General features: G+C 33.1%; 2 protein-coding genes across 19 annotated transcripts; one reads left to right on the top strand and one right to left on the bottom strand.

Annotated features, from left to right (window-relative positions):
• Positions 1–1,209: 1,209 nt before the first annotated feature.
• LOC130943396 (putative E3 ubiquitin-protein ligase XBAT31) lies at positions 1,210–6,470 on the top strand. 18 transcript variants are annotated; one of them, XM_057871266.1, is made up of 10 exons: positions 1,210–1,668; positions 1,745–1,866; positions 1,935–2,075; positions 2,181–2,288; positions 2,365–2,617; positions 2,691–5,087; positions 5,402–5,498; positions 5,637–5,687; positions 5,957–6,016; positions 6,244–6,470. In XM_057871266.1, exons 1-6 carry the CDS (start codon positions 1,354–1,356, stop codon positions 3,072–3,074), a joined length of 1,323 nt encoding a protein of 440 aa, XP_057727249.1. In that variant the 5' UTR covers positions 1,210–1,353; the 3' UTR covers positions 3,075–5,087; positions 5,402–5,498; positions 5,637–5,687; positions 5,957–6,016; positions 6,244–6,470. The 18 variants fall into 18 exon arrangements, with proteins under 18 accessions (XP_057727249.1, XP_057727234.1, XP_057727243.1 ...); XM_057871251.1 differs by having other exon boundaries at positions 5,397–5,498; XM_057871260.1 differs by having other exon boundaries at positions 5,397–5,498; positions 6,112–6,470.
• Positions 6,471–6,863: 393 nt separating this feature from the next.
• LOC130943399 (uncharacterized) lies at positions 6,864–11,817 on the bottom strand. The gene is made up of 4 exons (XM_057871269.1): positions 11,556–11,817; positions 11,184–11,327; positions 8,295–8,809; positions 6,864–7,064 (listed from the first exon to the last, which is right to left on the bottom strand). Exons 1-3 carry the CDS (start codon positions 11,568–11,570, stop codon positions 8,327–8,329), a joined length of 642 nt encoding a protein of 213 aa, XP_057727252.1. The 5' UTR covers positions 11,571–11,817; the 3' UTR covers positions 6,864–7,064; positions 8,295–8,326.
• Positions 11,818–12,025: the final 208 nt, after the last annotated feature.

Genomic DNA, 12,025 nt, shown 5'->3' with positions numbered 1-12,025 from the left:
TGGGAATTTAAAATAAGCGTGCAGATATGGTTTTGTTAAAAAAATTAGTAATTAACTAATTATACTTAGAATATATGCTTGCTAAGACTAAGAGTATCCCATCCATTTTTCGGTATTTCATGGGAGTCTAATATGTTGACTATAATAATATATTCATATATATTATGGCACACGACACCTTAACATGTTTCTATACGAATGAAAATGCAAAGTATATAAGAGGACCAATCAGGGCCATCCAAATTGGGAACACGTAGAAACTAACTTGGAAACTTAAATTTTAGTCATTGTGATCCTTTTTTACATGCTTACTCGTTAATAAAATATAATTACAGTCTATGATGTAGTATAATATGTAATTATATAATAGCACGGACTTTAGAACTAAATAAATGGATGACACACAGTTTAGCGTGTCTAAATAATGTAATCCACTTGAGAGACAGCACCTTAAATTAAATAATTAAGAAAAACACACATCATTTGTATTCACATGTAGGATTTATAACAATACAGTTTGAAAATGGAACATCAACAATGGCACCCAGAGCAGCATGCTGTATCAATTATTGGCAAGATTTATATGATTTTGTGACATAAACTAGATCGGATTCGGATGGCATGAGTTAACGTAGCAGCAACATTTAACTTGTTATTAGTCAAATCTAAGTTAGGCCGCATTCTCACTTTAAGAGTTTTCGTTCCTCATTATATGGGGGGTGTATCACTCTACCATACTATAACAACGTTTATCCGTACTAATTGACCTGTTTAACCATAAACGGTATGTTGCTACCCTTGGGTTAAGGTATACTGCCATTATTTATTTGACACATTATATCATTATTATTTTATTGTTTTTCTATTATTATTATTATTATTATTATTATTATTAGATACAGATGAAAATTGGAACATAGGGTAACTCTCTTCCTATAGTTTTTGTTATATTATAAAATATTTTAATAACTATTTTTAATATTAATATAAGAATAAAATAACAAATAAACTCTACGATGTACTCATAATTACGATAAAAAAATTTTAATTTTATTTAACTTGTCCAAGTTTGACAATATGTTATTTTAAATGACTTTATTGATATTTTTTTTGTTTAAAAATTAATTTGTCTGAAATATAAATTCATAGAGTTGTTTTTTTTTTTTGGAAAGGTTTTGATTTGAGAGTGTTGGATAGGTGTAAATGTTAAGTTGTGGAAGACGAGGTAGATTGATTTGATTGGATTGGAGAGAGCGGTGAATATCGAATCTGATATTTGGTTGCAAGTGTCTTATAAAGGCAGGGGCAGGGGGGGTGCAGGGCAGCCTGGCTCTGGCTCAGCCTTAGCACACCATGGGTCAAGGCCTCAGCTGCAGAGCAGGCAACCACGAGCATGGCCTCTTCACTGCCGTCCACCACGGTCACCTTCTCACCGTCACCTCCCTCTTAGACCACGACCCTTCTCTCCTCCACCACACCACTGTATACGATCGCCACTCTCCTCTTCATATTGCCGCTGCCAAAGGCCACATCCACATTCTTTCCAACCTTCTCGATCGATCTCTTAATCCTGATGTTCTCAATCGCCAGAAGCAGACCCCGCTTATGCTCGCAGCAATGCACGGCAAGATCGACTGCGTCCAGAAGCTTCTTCAAGCTGGAGCTAATGTCTGTAAATCAATCTTTCCATTTTCAACTCTCCTCTTTTTCTGTTTCTATTTCTCACTCTTGCAATAATCTTCAGGTTTTGATGTTCGATTCTATTTACGGAAGAACATGCTTGCATTATTCAGCTTATTACGGCCATTCTTCTTGCCTTAAGGCAATTCTTTCTGCTGCTCAATCTAGTCCTGTCGCTGCTTCTTGGTTAGTTACTGCTCTTTCTCTTTCACCATCATCACTCGTTCCAAATTAATTGGTCAATTTTGTTGCAGGGGATTTTCTCGGTTTGTAAATATCAGAGATGGCAAAGGTGCAACGCCATTACACTTGGCAGCTCGCCAAAGAAGGCCGGACTGCGTGCGTGTTCTGTTAGACAGTGGAGCTCTTGTTTGTGCTTCAACAGGTGGATATGGGTAATGAAAACTAATCTCTTCTGTTCTCTTCTGTTCTGTTTGATATTGTTAGTTAGATAAATGAATGAACGAGTTGGTGGTGTATGTTTTCACTTTAATTCGCAGATGTCCAGGGAGCACTCCCCTACACGTTGCGGCCAGAGGTGGATCTCTGGATTGCATTCGCGAGCTCTTAGCTTGGGGCGCCGATCGTCTACAGCGCGACGCATCCGGGTATTGTTTTGTTCTGTTTCAGTGCATTGAACCATTCACATATCCATGGATTTATGTTGATTGTTTATGCGTGCAGGAGAATACCGTATGTGGTAGCTATGAAGCACAAGCATGGGGCATGTGCATCACTGCTGAATCCCTCGTCTGCAGAGCCCCTTGTTTGGCCCTCTCCATTGAAGTTCATCAGCGAACTTAATCAAGAAGCCAAGGCCTTATTAGAGCAGGCCTTGAAGGATGCAAACAGAGAGAGGGAGAAAAATATATTATTGAAGCCTACCACCTACTCTCTCCCATCTCCATCCCATTCTGATGATGATAATATCTCTCAGGTTATTCAATTCGATTCCACCCACTCTGCATCTATCTCTCAAATTGGATTTAACAAGATATTATTTGTTTCAGGTTAGCGAATCAGCATTATGCTGCATTTGCTTTGAGCAAGAATGCACAATTGAAGTCCAGAACTGTGGGCACCAGATGTGTGCACAATGCACATTAGCCCTATGTTGCCACAACAAACCAAACCCTGCCACGGCTGCCCTTACGCCGCCGGTTTGTCCCTTCTGTCGAAGTGCCATAGCCAGGCTGGTGGCCGTGAAGGTGGAAGCTCAGGAGGAAGTGGATCAAGACACCAATAATGGTTCCAAGCTAAGCAAGTCATCAAGGAAAACAAGAAACACAAATGAGGGCGGCAGTAGCAGCTTCAAGGGCCTATCATTCGCCAAGTTGGGTAGCCGCAGCTCTGGAAGGATTGCTGCTGATGATGAATGGATTCACAAAGACTGAATGCAATGCTTCCATAATTGGCAACATGGATCAAAAAGAAAAGGTTACTAGCTATATATATGTGCTTCACCAGCAAGGCATGATCAAAGAATATTATGTAATTTTGGGACATAAGCAAAGTCAGTGGAAGTAAGTGCAAGTGAAGTGAAGTTTGCGGTAGGTACCAAAAACAAGAGCAGGATGTCATGTTCTACTAGCTAGCTACGATTGTTGTTATAATTATTGTTACTTGAGATTGAAGAAGCATCACTTGGGTCGATGATTTTGAGAGTATAGTCCTCATTCAATCAAATTTTATTATACATTAAACAGGTAAAGTGGACGGGAATTGAATTTCTCTTCCAATAATAAATATTTTATTATGAAAACTGTGTATTTGGTATTTCTTTGTAACCATGTGAAATGAGCAATAAAATATGAATACGAAAGTGAAGTACTTACTCATCAGAGCGTCATGTGATCATGTCTCTACGTTCTTATTAATAATTAGTAGTAATAATCCATACATAATTTGTGCACTTGTTAGATGATGTTACATAGTGTTGACACGTGGATTTTGGAATTGTATGTGATATAATAATGGTTGATAACTTGATATCATTGATTCAGAATCAGATAGAGGGACAGCAGGGACAAACAGGAACGATGATTGATTGATGAAATGCCAAGAGTTACAGTGTAGGTGTCACTTACTCAATTACGCCACACTGATGCAAACGCTGTGTTTGACTTGATGATGAACTTCCAACTTCCAAGTTCCAATCTCCAATCATAGTGAATAATATAAATAAAAAATACTAACCGTCCATGCTCCATGCTGATCTTAATATTTACAGTTTCAAAAGCAGAAGCAAGAAACTCATTAGAAAATAATGTGTATGCGTTGACATTATATGGTTTCTTTAATTCGTCATTTATATTTTTACAAGTTGCATTGTAGTAACTAATTTGCAAGATATGAGTATTATTGGTGTCTGCCGACAAGTTGGATGCAAAAATATCTGAAAGAATAGGTCATATTCAAGTACGTCACATGGGACTTAGTCCTTTTGTTTATACAAAATGGAAACAATTATGAAACTCGTAACCTTCGTTTTGGATCCAAGCCAAGTGGCTGCAGATTCACATGAATCTGGATAACAACAATCACACATTTTTTAATTTCATTTTAATTTTTATTTTTTATTCAGGACTCTATGCCACATACACAAACTTCTCTAATCGATTTGATTTCTAATGACATGACTAATCGCAGACGTACCCTGTTTCACTTTTGTATTTTGTCCATTTTAGGTTGGGTTGGGCCAATAGATTATATATCCCAAGTTTTAAGTAATCACTAAGTAGGGGTGTTCAAAACCGATCCGGGCCGAACTAAACCGAAGAACCGAATCGAAAAAACCGAAAACTGAAATAACCGAAAACCGAAAAAACCGAAAAAACTTGTTTTGCTGTTTTTTGTGTGGTTCGGTTCGGTTTTCGGTTTTGACTTTGAAGACCCTAACCGAACCGAACCGAACCGGTTAGGGAAAAAAACCCTAAACATTACTAACCGCACCCACCCTCCCAGACCCCCCCACCCCCAAACGAAACTGCGCTCTGCGCGAGTGTGGCGTCTACCCTAACCCCCAAATCCCCACTGCGCTCATCGCTCTCTCTTCTCCAAATCTTCACAGTTCACACACCCAAGACCCAACCACACCTACCTAGTACCTGCGGCACCCACTACCCAGCCACCCACCAGGCCACCACTGCAAAGTCTTCGGCCCGTCGCACATCAGGCCAACCCGAAGCCACGCCGTCGCACATCAGGCCAACACGAAGCCACGCCGTCGCACATCAGGCCAACACGAAGCCACCACCGACTGACTCGACACGGCAGCACAGCACCACGCCGTCGCCGTTGAGACGCCACCACCCTAACCCATCAGTTCAACCCAGCACGGCAGCACCTCCCAGTCTCCCACTCAGCCTTCCTCCCAAGTCAATATGGAGCCCGAGCCACCGATTCAGGTAATGTTTAGTTGTTTTTCATTTGCTATTTACTGGTAATTCTGTTCATTAGTGTTGATTTGTTGCTACTTGCTGTTGATTTGTTGCTAAGTTTTGTTGATTTATAGCCTTTTTCTGGTAATGAGCCACCGATTCAGGTAATGTTTTGTTGATTTGTTGCTAAATTTTGTTGATCTGTTGATTTGGAAATGTCCTGCTTGCTACCTTGCTAAGTGATATGTATCTTACTATCTTCTAATCTGATTCTAGTTGATTGTTTTAGTAATAATATTCAAGATTTCTGTTTGATTTCTTAGTTATTTTTTGTAGCTAAGGTTCGAGTGGAAATTGAAGAGGAAACTGATAGACTTACTGGGAAATCAAAATAGATATCTCATGTTCCCATCCATCTCAGCATCTACTCTCCAAATGGTAAAGAGGTTTTCTACATTTTTATTTTGTTTATGCATGCTGCATATAGGAGAAGTTGCTGTCTGTTTATGGAATTATGGTTGTTCCAAATTCTTGTGTTATTCAAGTTGGTCTGATTATTACCCTTTCTGTTGTTAGTTGTCAATCTGACGCTTATAGATCTACCTGGTTTGATGAAGGTTGCAATAGGTACACTTTTTTCATCCTCCTTTCTAGGTTGAACATCGATTTCAGCTTCTGCTTATTTGCTACTCTTGGTTTATGAAAAGATGTTTTATTTTGAGAGACTGGAGTTGTTCTATAAGCTTGAAATACTGACTGCATCACTTATGTTTTTCTCATCCTTATATGTAATTTACAACTGGCTCTTTGGTATTATTTAGCATTTTTCTCTAACAATTATCATTGTTTCACACAGCCATTCATCTGATTCTTTTTTGAATGATTGGTGGATGAAGGTAAATAACTAGGATTTTACTGGTTTTGCATATGGATCTGATTTGTTTGCAAATGCTGAGGTAATGATCTAAAAGAAAACAAGGTTTCACATAATTATTTGATTCAGTTCTTTTGGTTACTTCACTTTATGACTAACTTTCTTTGCTTGACTCAGTACCCTATTGAACCATGGGGTCTGGTTGAAGAACTGAATCATTTCAAGCTCAATTATGGCAACCCCCCAATGCTTCACTGTATAATTATTATTGTTGTTGTTCTTATGTAACTATTTTTTTTATTATTTCAGGTTGGTTTGCATTAAGAAGTTTAGCTATTTTGTTGGAGAAGACATCATAACTTTACTATCAGTTTAATGACAATTTATTTTTATTTTCAGTTGTGTTGACTGTTGAACTATTGAACTTTTTTAATTGTCGTATTTGAATTCTGTTGTCGTTAAATTTCATTAGATCAAAACTTTGTTAGCTACTGTGTATTTTGGTTTGTCGATTTCAATGTTATGACTTTGCATAATAGTATGGTAGAATTTATTTTTGATTTGATTGAAAAACCGAACAAACCGAACCAAACCAAACCGATTTTAATTGGTTTGGTTTGGTTCGGATGACCTTGACAAAAAAACCGAACCAAACCGAACCGCACTTTAATTAGATGATCGGATCGGATGGCTTTTCCCTTAAAAACCGAATCAAACTGCACCGCGAACACCCCTATCACTAAGCATAATTAATTCAAGAATAAGAGTCAGTGAGGAAGAAAATGTCAACGGTTCTTACCTAACTTAATAATCTGATAGACATCACTATTATTATTTTTCTATTTTGAGCTGCAGTTGCTAGACAATATTATTATTATGATGAACAACGTAAGTGTAAAGTGTAAACTTGTAAACAAAAAATGGTAAATGTTAATTATTTGGTATTTACAACAAAAAGTTTTTCATCAAATACCAGAATCACGTGTAGAGAGAAACTTTCGTGATGAAATACTTAACTAACTGGGCATCAACCCAACAACCAATAAATAATTCCATGTCAATAATGTACATAAAAATGTGTAACCAAATTGGTATGTGGCAATGACCATTGACTCTTCACCACTAACGTACTGCATAAAACAAAAACGTATGTTTTAAGAAATAATTCACTTTTGAGATATATTTTAAAAAAATTGTCAATCTAGAATATATAACTGTAGATTGTTATTGAGCCTCCAAGGTGTGTGATTTTCTCCCTAAGTAGGGGTCATTTTAGTTAATTAGTTGAACAATTCTGTCAAATATCTGTAGTGGTCCAATCCGGAGAAAACAACCAAGTGTCAGTTATTTAAGTTCTACTTCATTATCCACTAACTCACCAAATAATTGATCCATGCTCAAGCTAGCCAAAATCGATTTTGCTTTCTTGTGATTCTTAATTGGTTCCTTTTTTGTTTCTTTCTGTGCAGATATGTATAAGAAATCAATGTTTAAATCAATTAATATCAGTTAAATTTTTTCTTCAATGTTAAAATTGCATTTTTAACTCTCATTTGTTTGAAAGCTTTAAAATCTAAGGTGTAAAATTTATTATTTAAGATTTAAAGTTTAGCATAGTTGAAGGTGGCAACAGTGGGAAGGTGGCCGGTGGCAGCGGTAAGCGGCCGACGACAAGAGATGAAGTAGTTGTGATGATGTTAAGAGTGGTATTGGAAGAGAAAAAAACCGTGAAAATATAAAAATTATGAATATAAAATAAAATAAAAAATAAAGTAATTTTTTTTGCCTGAGATAAAATAAAAAAAAGTATTTTTTTTCTAAAATTTGTTAAAAATTTTAAAAATATTTTTAAATTTTATTTTGTTTTAATTTTGTGTCAAAGATTTTTTGTTTGCATTCAATATATATTTTACAGCTAAATTTTTAAAATAATTAAAATTAATTCAGCAATAACGCAGGACAACTATGTTAACCTTGCTTTGATTGAAAGTTGTTCTTGTGGAATTATTGCTAAATTAATCATAAACTTTTTTAAAAAATTAGTCATCAGGGATATATTTAATAAAATCAAAAATTTTTTAGACAAAATTAAAATTAAATAAAAATTAAAAATATTTTAAAAATTTTTACCAAAATATATTTTACCCATAAAAAAATTGACCTAAATTAATCATTAAAAGTTAGTTTCATAGTTAGACTTGGACTTATAATCCTAAGATTTGACACGCACAATTATTTTATGATAAAAGAATTGAGGTAGTTAAAAGATAAGAGTTCTCGTTATTGAATTGAATTTTAATGCTTAATTAAGATTTGAGCACCCATATATATAGGGTAAAAAAAATTAAATAAAAAAAAACCTGCATATATTGGTTGATGGTAGAGTGAAGAGTTAGGCCAAGCTTGGGCCACAAACGCATGAAAAGAGCTCCAAAAGTGATGTACGAAACCGTTTCTTCTTCTTGTTGTTGTTGTTATTGTTGGTCGGAGGTGGAGCAATGGTGCCATTAACAAATAATGAATTTGGCTCTGCAATATGACTGGTTTCAGCCAATGCAATCTCATCATCAGATCCATAATAAATAATAGGCTTATTACTTGTTCTTTCCACAGCAAGATATTCACCAAGAGATGGACCATCATTATTTGAATTGTTATTATTATTATTCTTAGTATTTCTTGTCCTTGATGATGAGCTTGGACACAATAACCGTGAGATCATGAAACTGAACCTGTTGTTGTTCTGCTTCTTGATCTTGTTCAAGCCTTGTTCTGTTTTATTATTAGGTGCTCTTCTAGAAAGCTCTGATATTGTGGACACACCCATAAGGCTCCCAAGTGTGGTACTATTGTCCACGTAAAACGACCCTGTTGACTGATTCATATATTTCAAGGGACACAAATTAAAATGCAAATTTAGTATTTCATATGCATTAATTAATTAATTAGTTCTCACTAGAAGATGTATATAGGTAAAATATGAAGGTATCACGGAGATTGGCCACCTAATTGGTACCTATAAGATCGTAGTTGATAAAGTTTCAATAGATCTGTGATATTGTAGGATCACCCAAACACAATCATTCACTAACTAATAAAGGAATAAAAATCTTACGTAGGAATGTCCAAATTTCATACAAAAGTGTAATAAACAACAGATGCTACAAGTCAAAACTTAACAAACAATAAAACCCCTTTGGGAAAAACAACAAGACTAATTAAGTGTACAAACGAACTGCGACAAATGAAATAACATGCAGTGTAGTGTCCAAACCTATACTCATGAATCGTAACTAACTTCCCAAATTAAGACTAAACCGGAAACTTGCATACCCATTTTCAAATTTCCATTTCTTTCACAAAAATACTTGGCAAAATTACTCTTAAAAGACTGATGGCGAGATTTAATTATTAAAAGAGATTCACTTTTATCAAAATTATTAAGAAAGATTAATTAATAAAATATTAAAAAACAAATTTTGTATTTAAAAAATATGTTCTATTTTTTTATTTATTTCTCTCTTAAAAATATATTTTTTTTAATTGAATCTTTTTTTTTTCATCCTCCTCATTCGTCTTTTTTAACTATGTCTTTATATGCATCAAATCAATTTTTGAGTCTTACTTTATTTTTTATTTAAATTTTATTATAAATAATTTTGTTATTTTACTTTATACCTTTATTTTAATACACTGTCAAATCCAACACGACAACAACACAATAAGAACTAAGAGAAGAAGAAAGAGAATATATATTTTTATTTTATTTTATTTTTAATATTTTTTATAAATTATGAAAAGAACTCAAATCAATTATAATACTCTAATTTTGTAAAGTTTTTATATCGGTCGTCATTTTTAAATTTTATGATCAAATTCAATTTCACAAAGTTAATAATGAAGAGAAAATTCACATTAATTTAACAACAAGATTAAAATTTACTCCTTACAAAAAGAAACGACAAAATTAACTTGAAAATATGTATAAATAATTATAACAACGAAGAAATAATAATAATAATAATAATAATATATTTCATATTTATAATAAAATGAGTTATGTTTACATATGTGTTCTAAGTTTCAAAAAAATTAATAAAAACAAAATTTTTTTTTCATTATTCTTATATTGTTGCTGTATTGGGTTTTGAGAGTGTAGTGAAATAATAAAATTATTTACTAATAGTAAATTGGTAGATTACAGTCATAATTTTTTGTTATAGATAAAAGTGTATTAATAAAGATTTGAATCTAATAGATAATTAAAAAATATATTTATAAAAAAAATAATAACATAAAGATATATTTATTTTTAAAAAAATTGATTTTTTAAATATTATAAAAATTAAATTTTGTTAATAATTTTAATATTAATTTTTTCCCAAATAAAGTAATAATCTTTTAAAGTAATTTTTCCAAAATACTTTTAGTAAATATCACCCCCTAGCACTAGCAGTGCACTCGTGCTTTCTTTTCTTAACTTGAACTCTAGAAGTATAGACATTTCGGACTTATTTTTAAATACTTTTTATTTTTAATTAAATAATTCTTAATCTTTTATTTATTCTATTATAAATCAATAATTTAAATTTAAAATTTAAAGTTTAAAACTAACATATTTTTTTTTGGTTTTTTTTTTCTTAATAATAAATTATTTTTTAAAGTGTGTTTCACGCTTTACTTTTTCAAAGCGCACTACGTCATTTACTTTTGTTATTGTTAACCTGTTATCCAAACTTTATTTTTTATATGGCTATTATTTAAAAATTAAAATGGAATTTATTAAAGAATATCTCTTAAAATGGAAAAAATAATGGTATATTTTTTAAAAATAAGATTATTTGGTATATTATAATATATTTTAAATATCAATATTCCACTAAAATATCATCTTCATCTCTATATTAAAAATAATTTCTACCAACTTGATTTAATTTGCTTATTTTCTAAGTTCTCAAGTTTTCCTCGAAGTTAGCCCTCCTCATCTCTTCAGTAATTAGGCACAGACATTTAAGTATGTAGCACAACTTTTTATTTGTCCAAAAAATGATGAATTTCAAGGCAATTCATAAATAAGAGCAATGAGAGAAGCATGCAGGACAAATTAAAAGAAGACAAAAAATGGCACTATATTCTATTCTAGTCTCATCACTTTAGTAGGCACATGCAGTAACTGAAACATGCTCATTGGAATTACCATCATTAACCCGAGATTAAAAATAAGATAAAATTGAGTGAGTAGTGGTGACCTGAGTGTCCAAATCAGATGAAGAATTATTATCTGTAGTAGAAGAAGAAGTGAGTAAAGTGTTGAATGATATTGACCCTGAATTGTTACCACTTCTTGCATTATTCAGTGGTTGCAATAACCCCAATGGCCACCCCTCAATATCCTACCATACAAACATCAAAATCAAATCAATTGTGTTCAGAGAAATAATTAATGTCCATTTTTGGTAGCAGACAATGGATAATGAAAACGAATCTCATCAATGCATATCAAATAAATAAAATTGTTGACCCACATCCTCGGAAATCATTACAATATAATAGATATATAATTCATGAGGATAGTTCCAAAAACAAGAACAACCTAATGGGTTATTAAATTTAAAATGTACCTGTTGATGAGCCATGTTTGCAATATTTTGGGCGCAAAGGCCAAGCTCAGATGTTAGACAAGACTGAAGGATTCGTCATTGTTTCAGTTTGCTCTGTAACACTCTGATTATTTGAAATCTATAGCAAGAGGCAAGAGCTGTGAAAGAAAGAATGCTATGGTGAAATGAAATCTGAGTTTGATAAGAACAAGAGAGAGGCATAGCAACAAAGAAGAATAATGGGGTCAAAAAATGAGTGGCAGAATGTTGATCATTTGCAAGAACCCATCTTCTCTGCTTTTTCTTTTCCACTGTTCACCATAAATGGAACCATACTTATTGTGTCCGTATACTAAAGTGTCCCTAGAATAAAGATAAAAATTAAAATTTTACTTCTAATCAAATTCTGAAAATTATTCTTTTATTATATATATTCTTGCATGATCAATTTAATTATGGTATATACATATTTTAGACATAAGAATAAGCTT

Source organism: Arachis stenosperma, chromosome 8, assembly GCF_014773155.1.
Source record: "Arachis stenosperma cultivar V10309 chromosome 8, arast.V10309.gnm1.PFL2, whole genome shotgun sequence".
NCBI lineage: Eukaryota > Viridiplantae > Streptophyta > Magnoliopsida > Fabales > Fabaceae > Arachis > Arachis stenosperma.
This window is presented reverse-complemented; position numbering and strand designations above follow the sequence as displayed.

Excerpts from the sequence above, each read along its gene's own strand:
- LOC130943396 (XM_057871268.1), top strand. The coding sequence starts at position 1,354 with ATGGGTCAAGGCCTCAGCTGCAGAGCAGGCAACCACGAGCATGGCCTC. Across the intron at positions 1,669-1,744 it reads TTCTTCAAGCTGGAGCTAAT|GTTTTGATGTTCGATTCTAT; the intron begins GTCTGTAAATCA and ends AATAATCTTCAG. Across the intron at positions 2,289-2,364 it reads CTACAGCGCGACGCATCCGG|GAGAATACCGTATGTGGTAG; the intron begins GTATTGTTTTGT and ends TTATGCGTGCAG.
- LOC130943399 (XM_057871269.1), bottom strand. Across the intron at positions 8,810-11,183 it reads CATCTGATTTGGACACTCAG|TCAACAGGGTCGTTTTACGT; the intron begins GTCACCACTACT and ends TATATGAATCAG.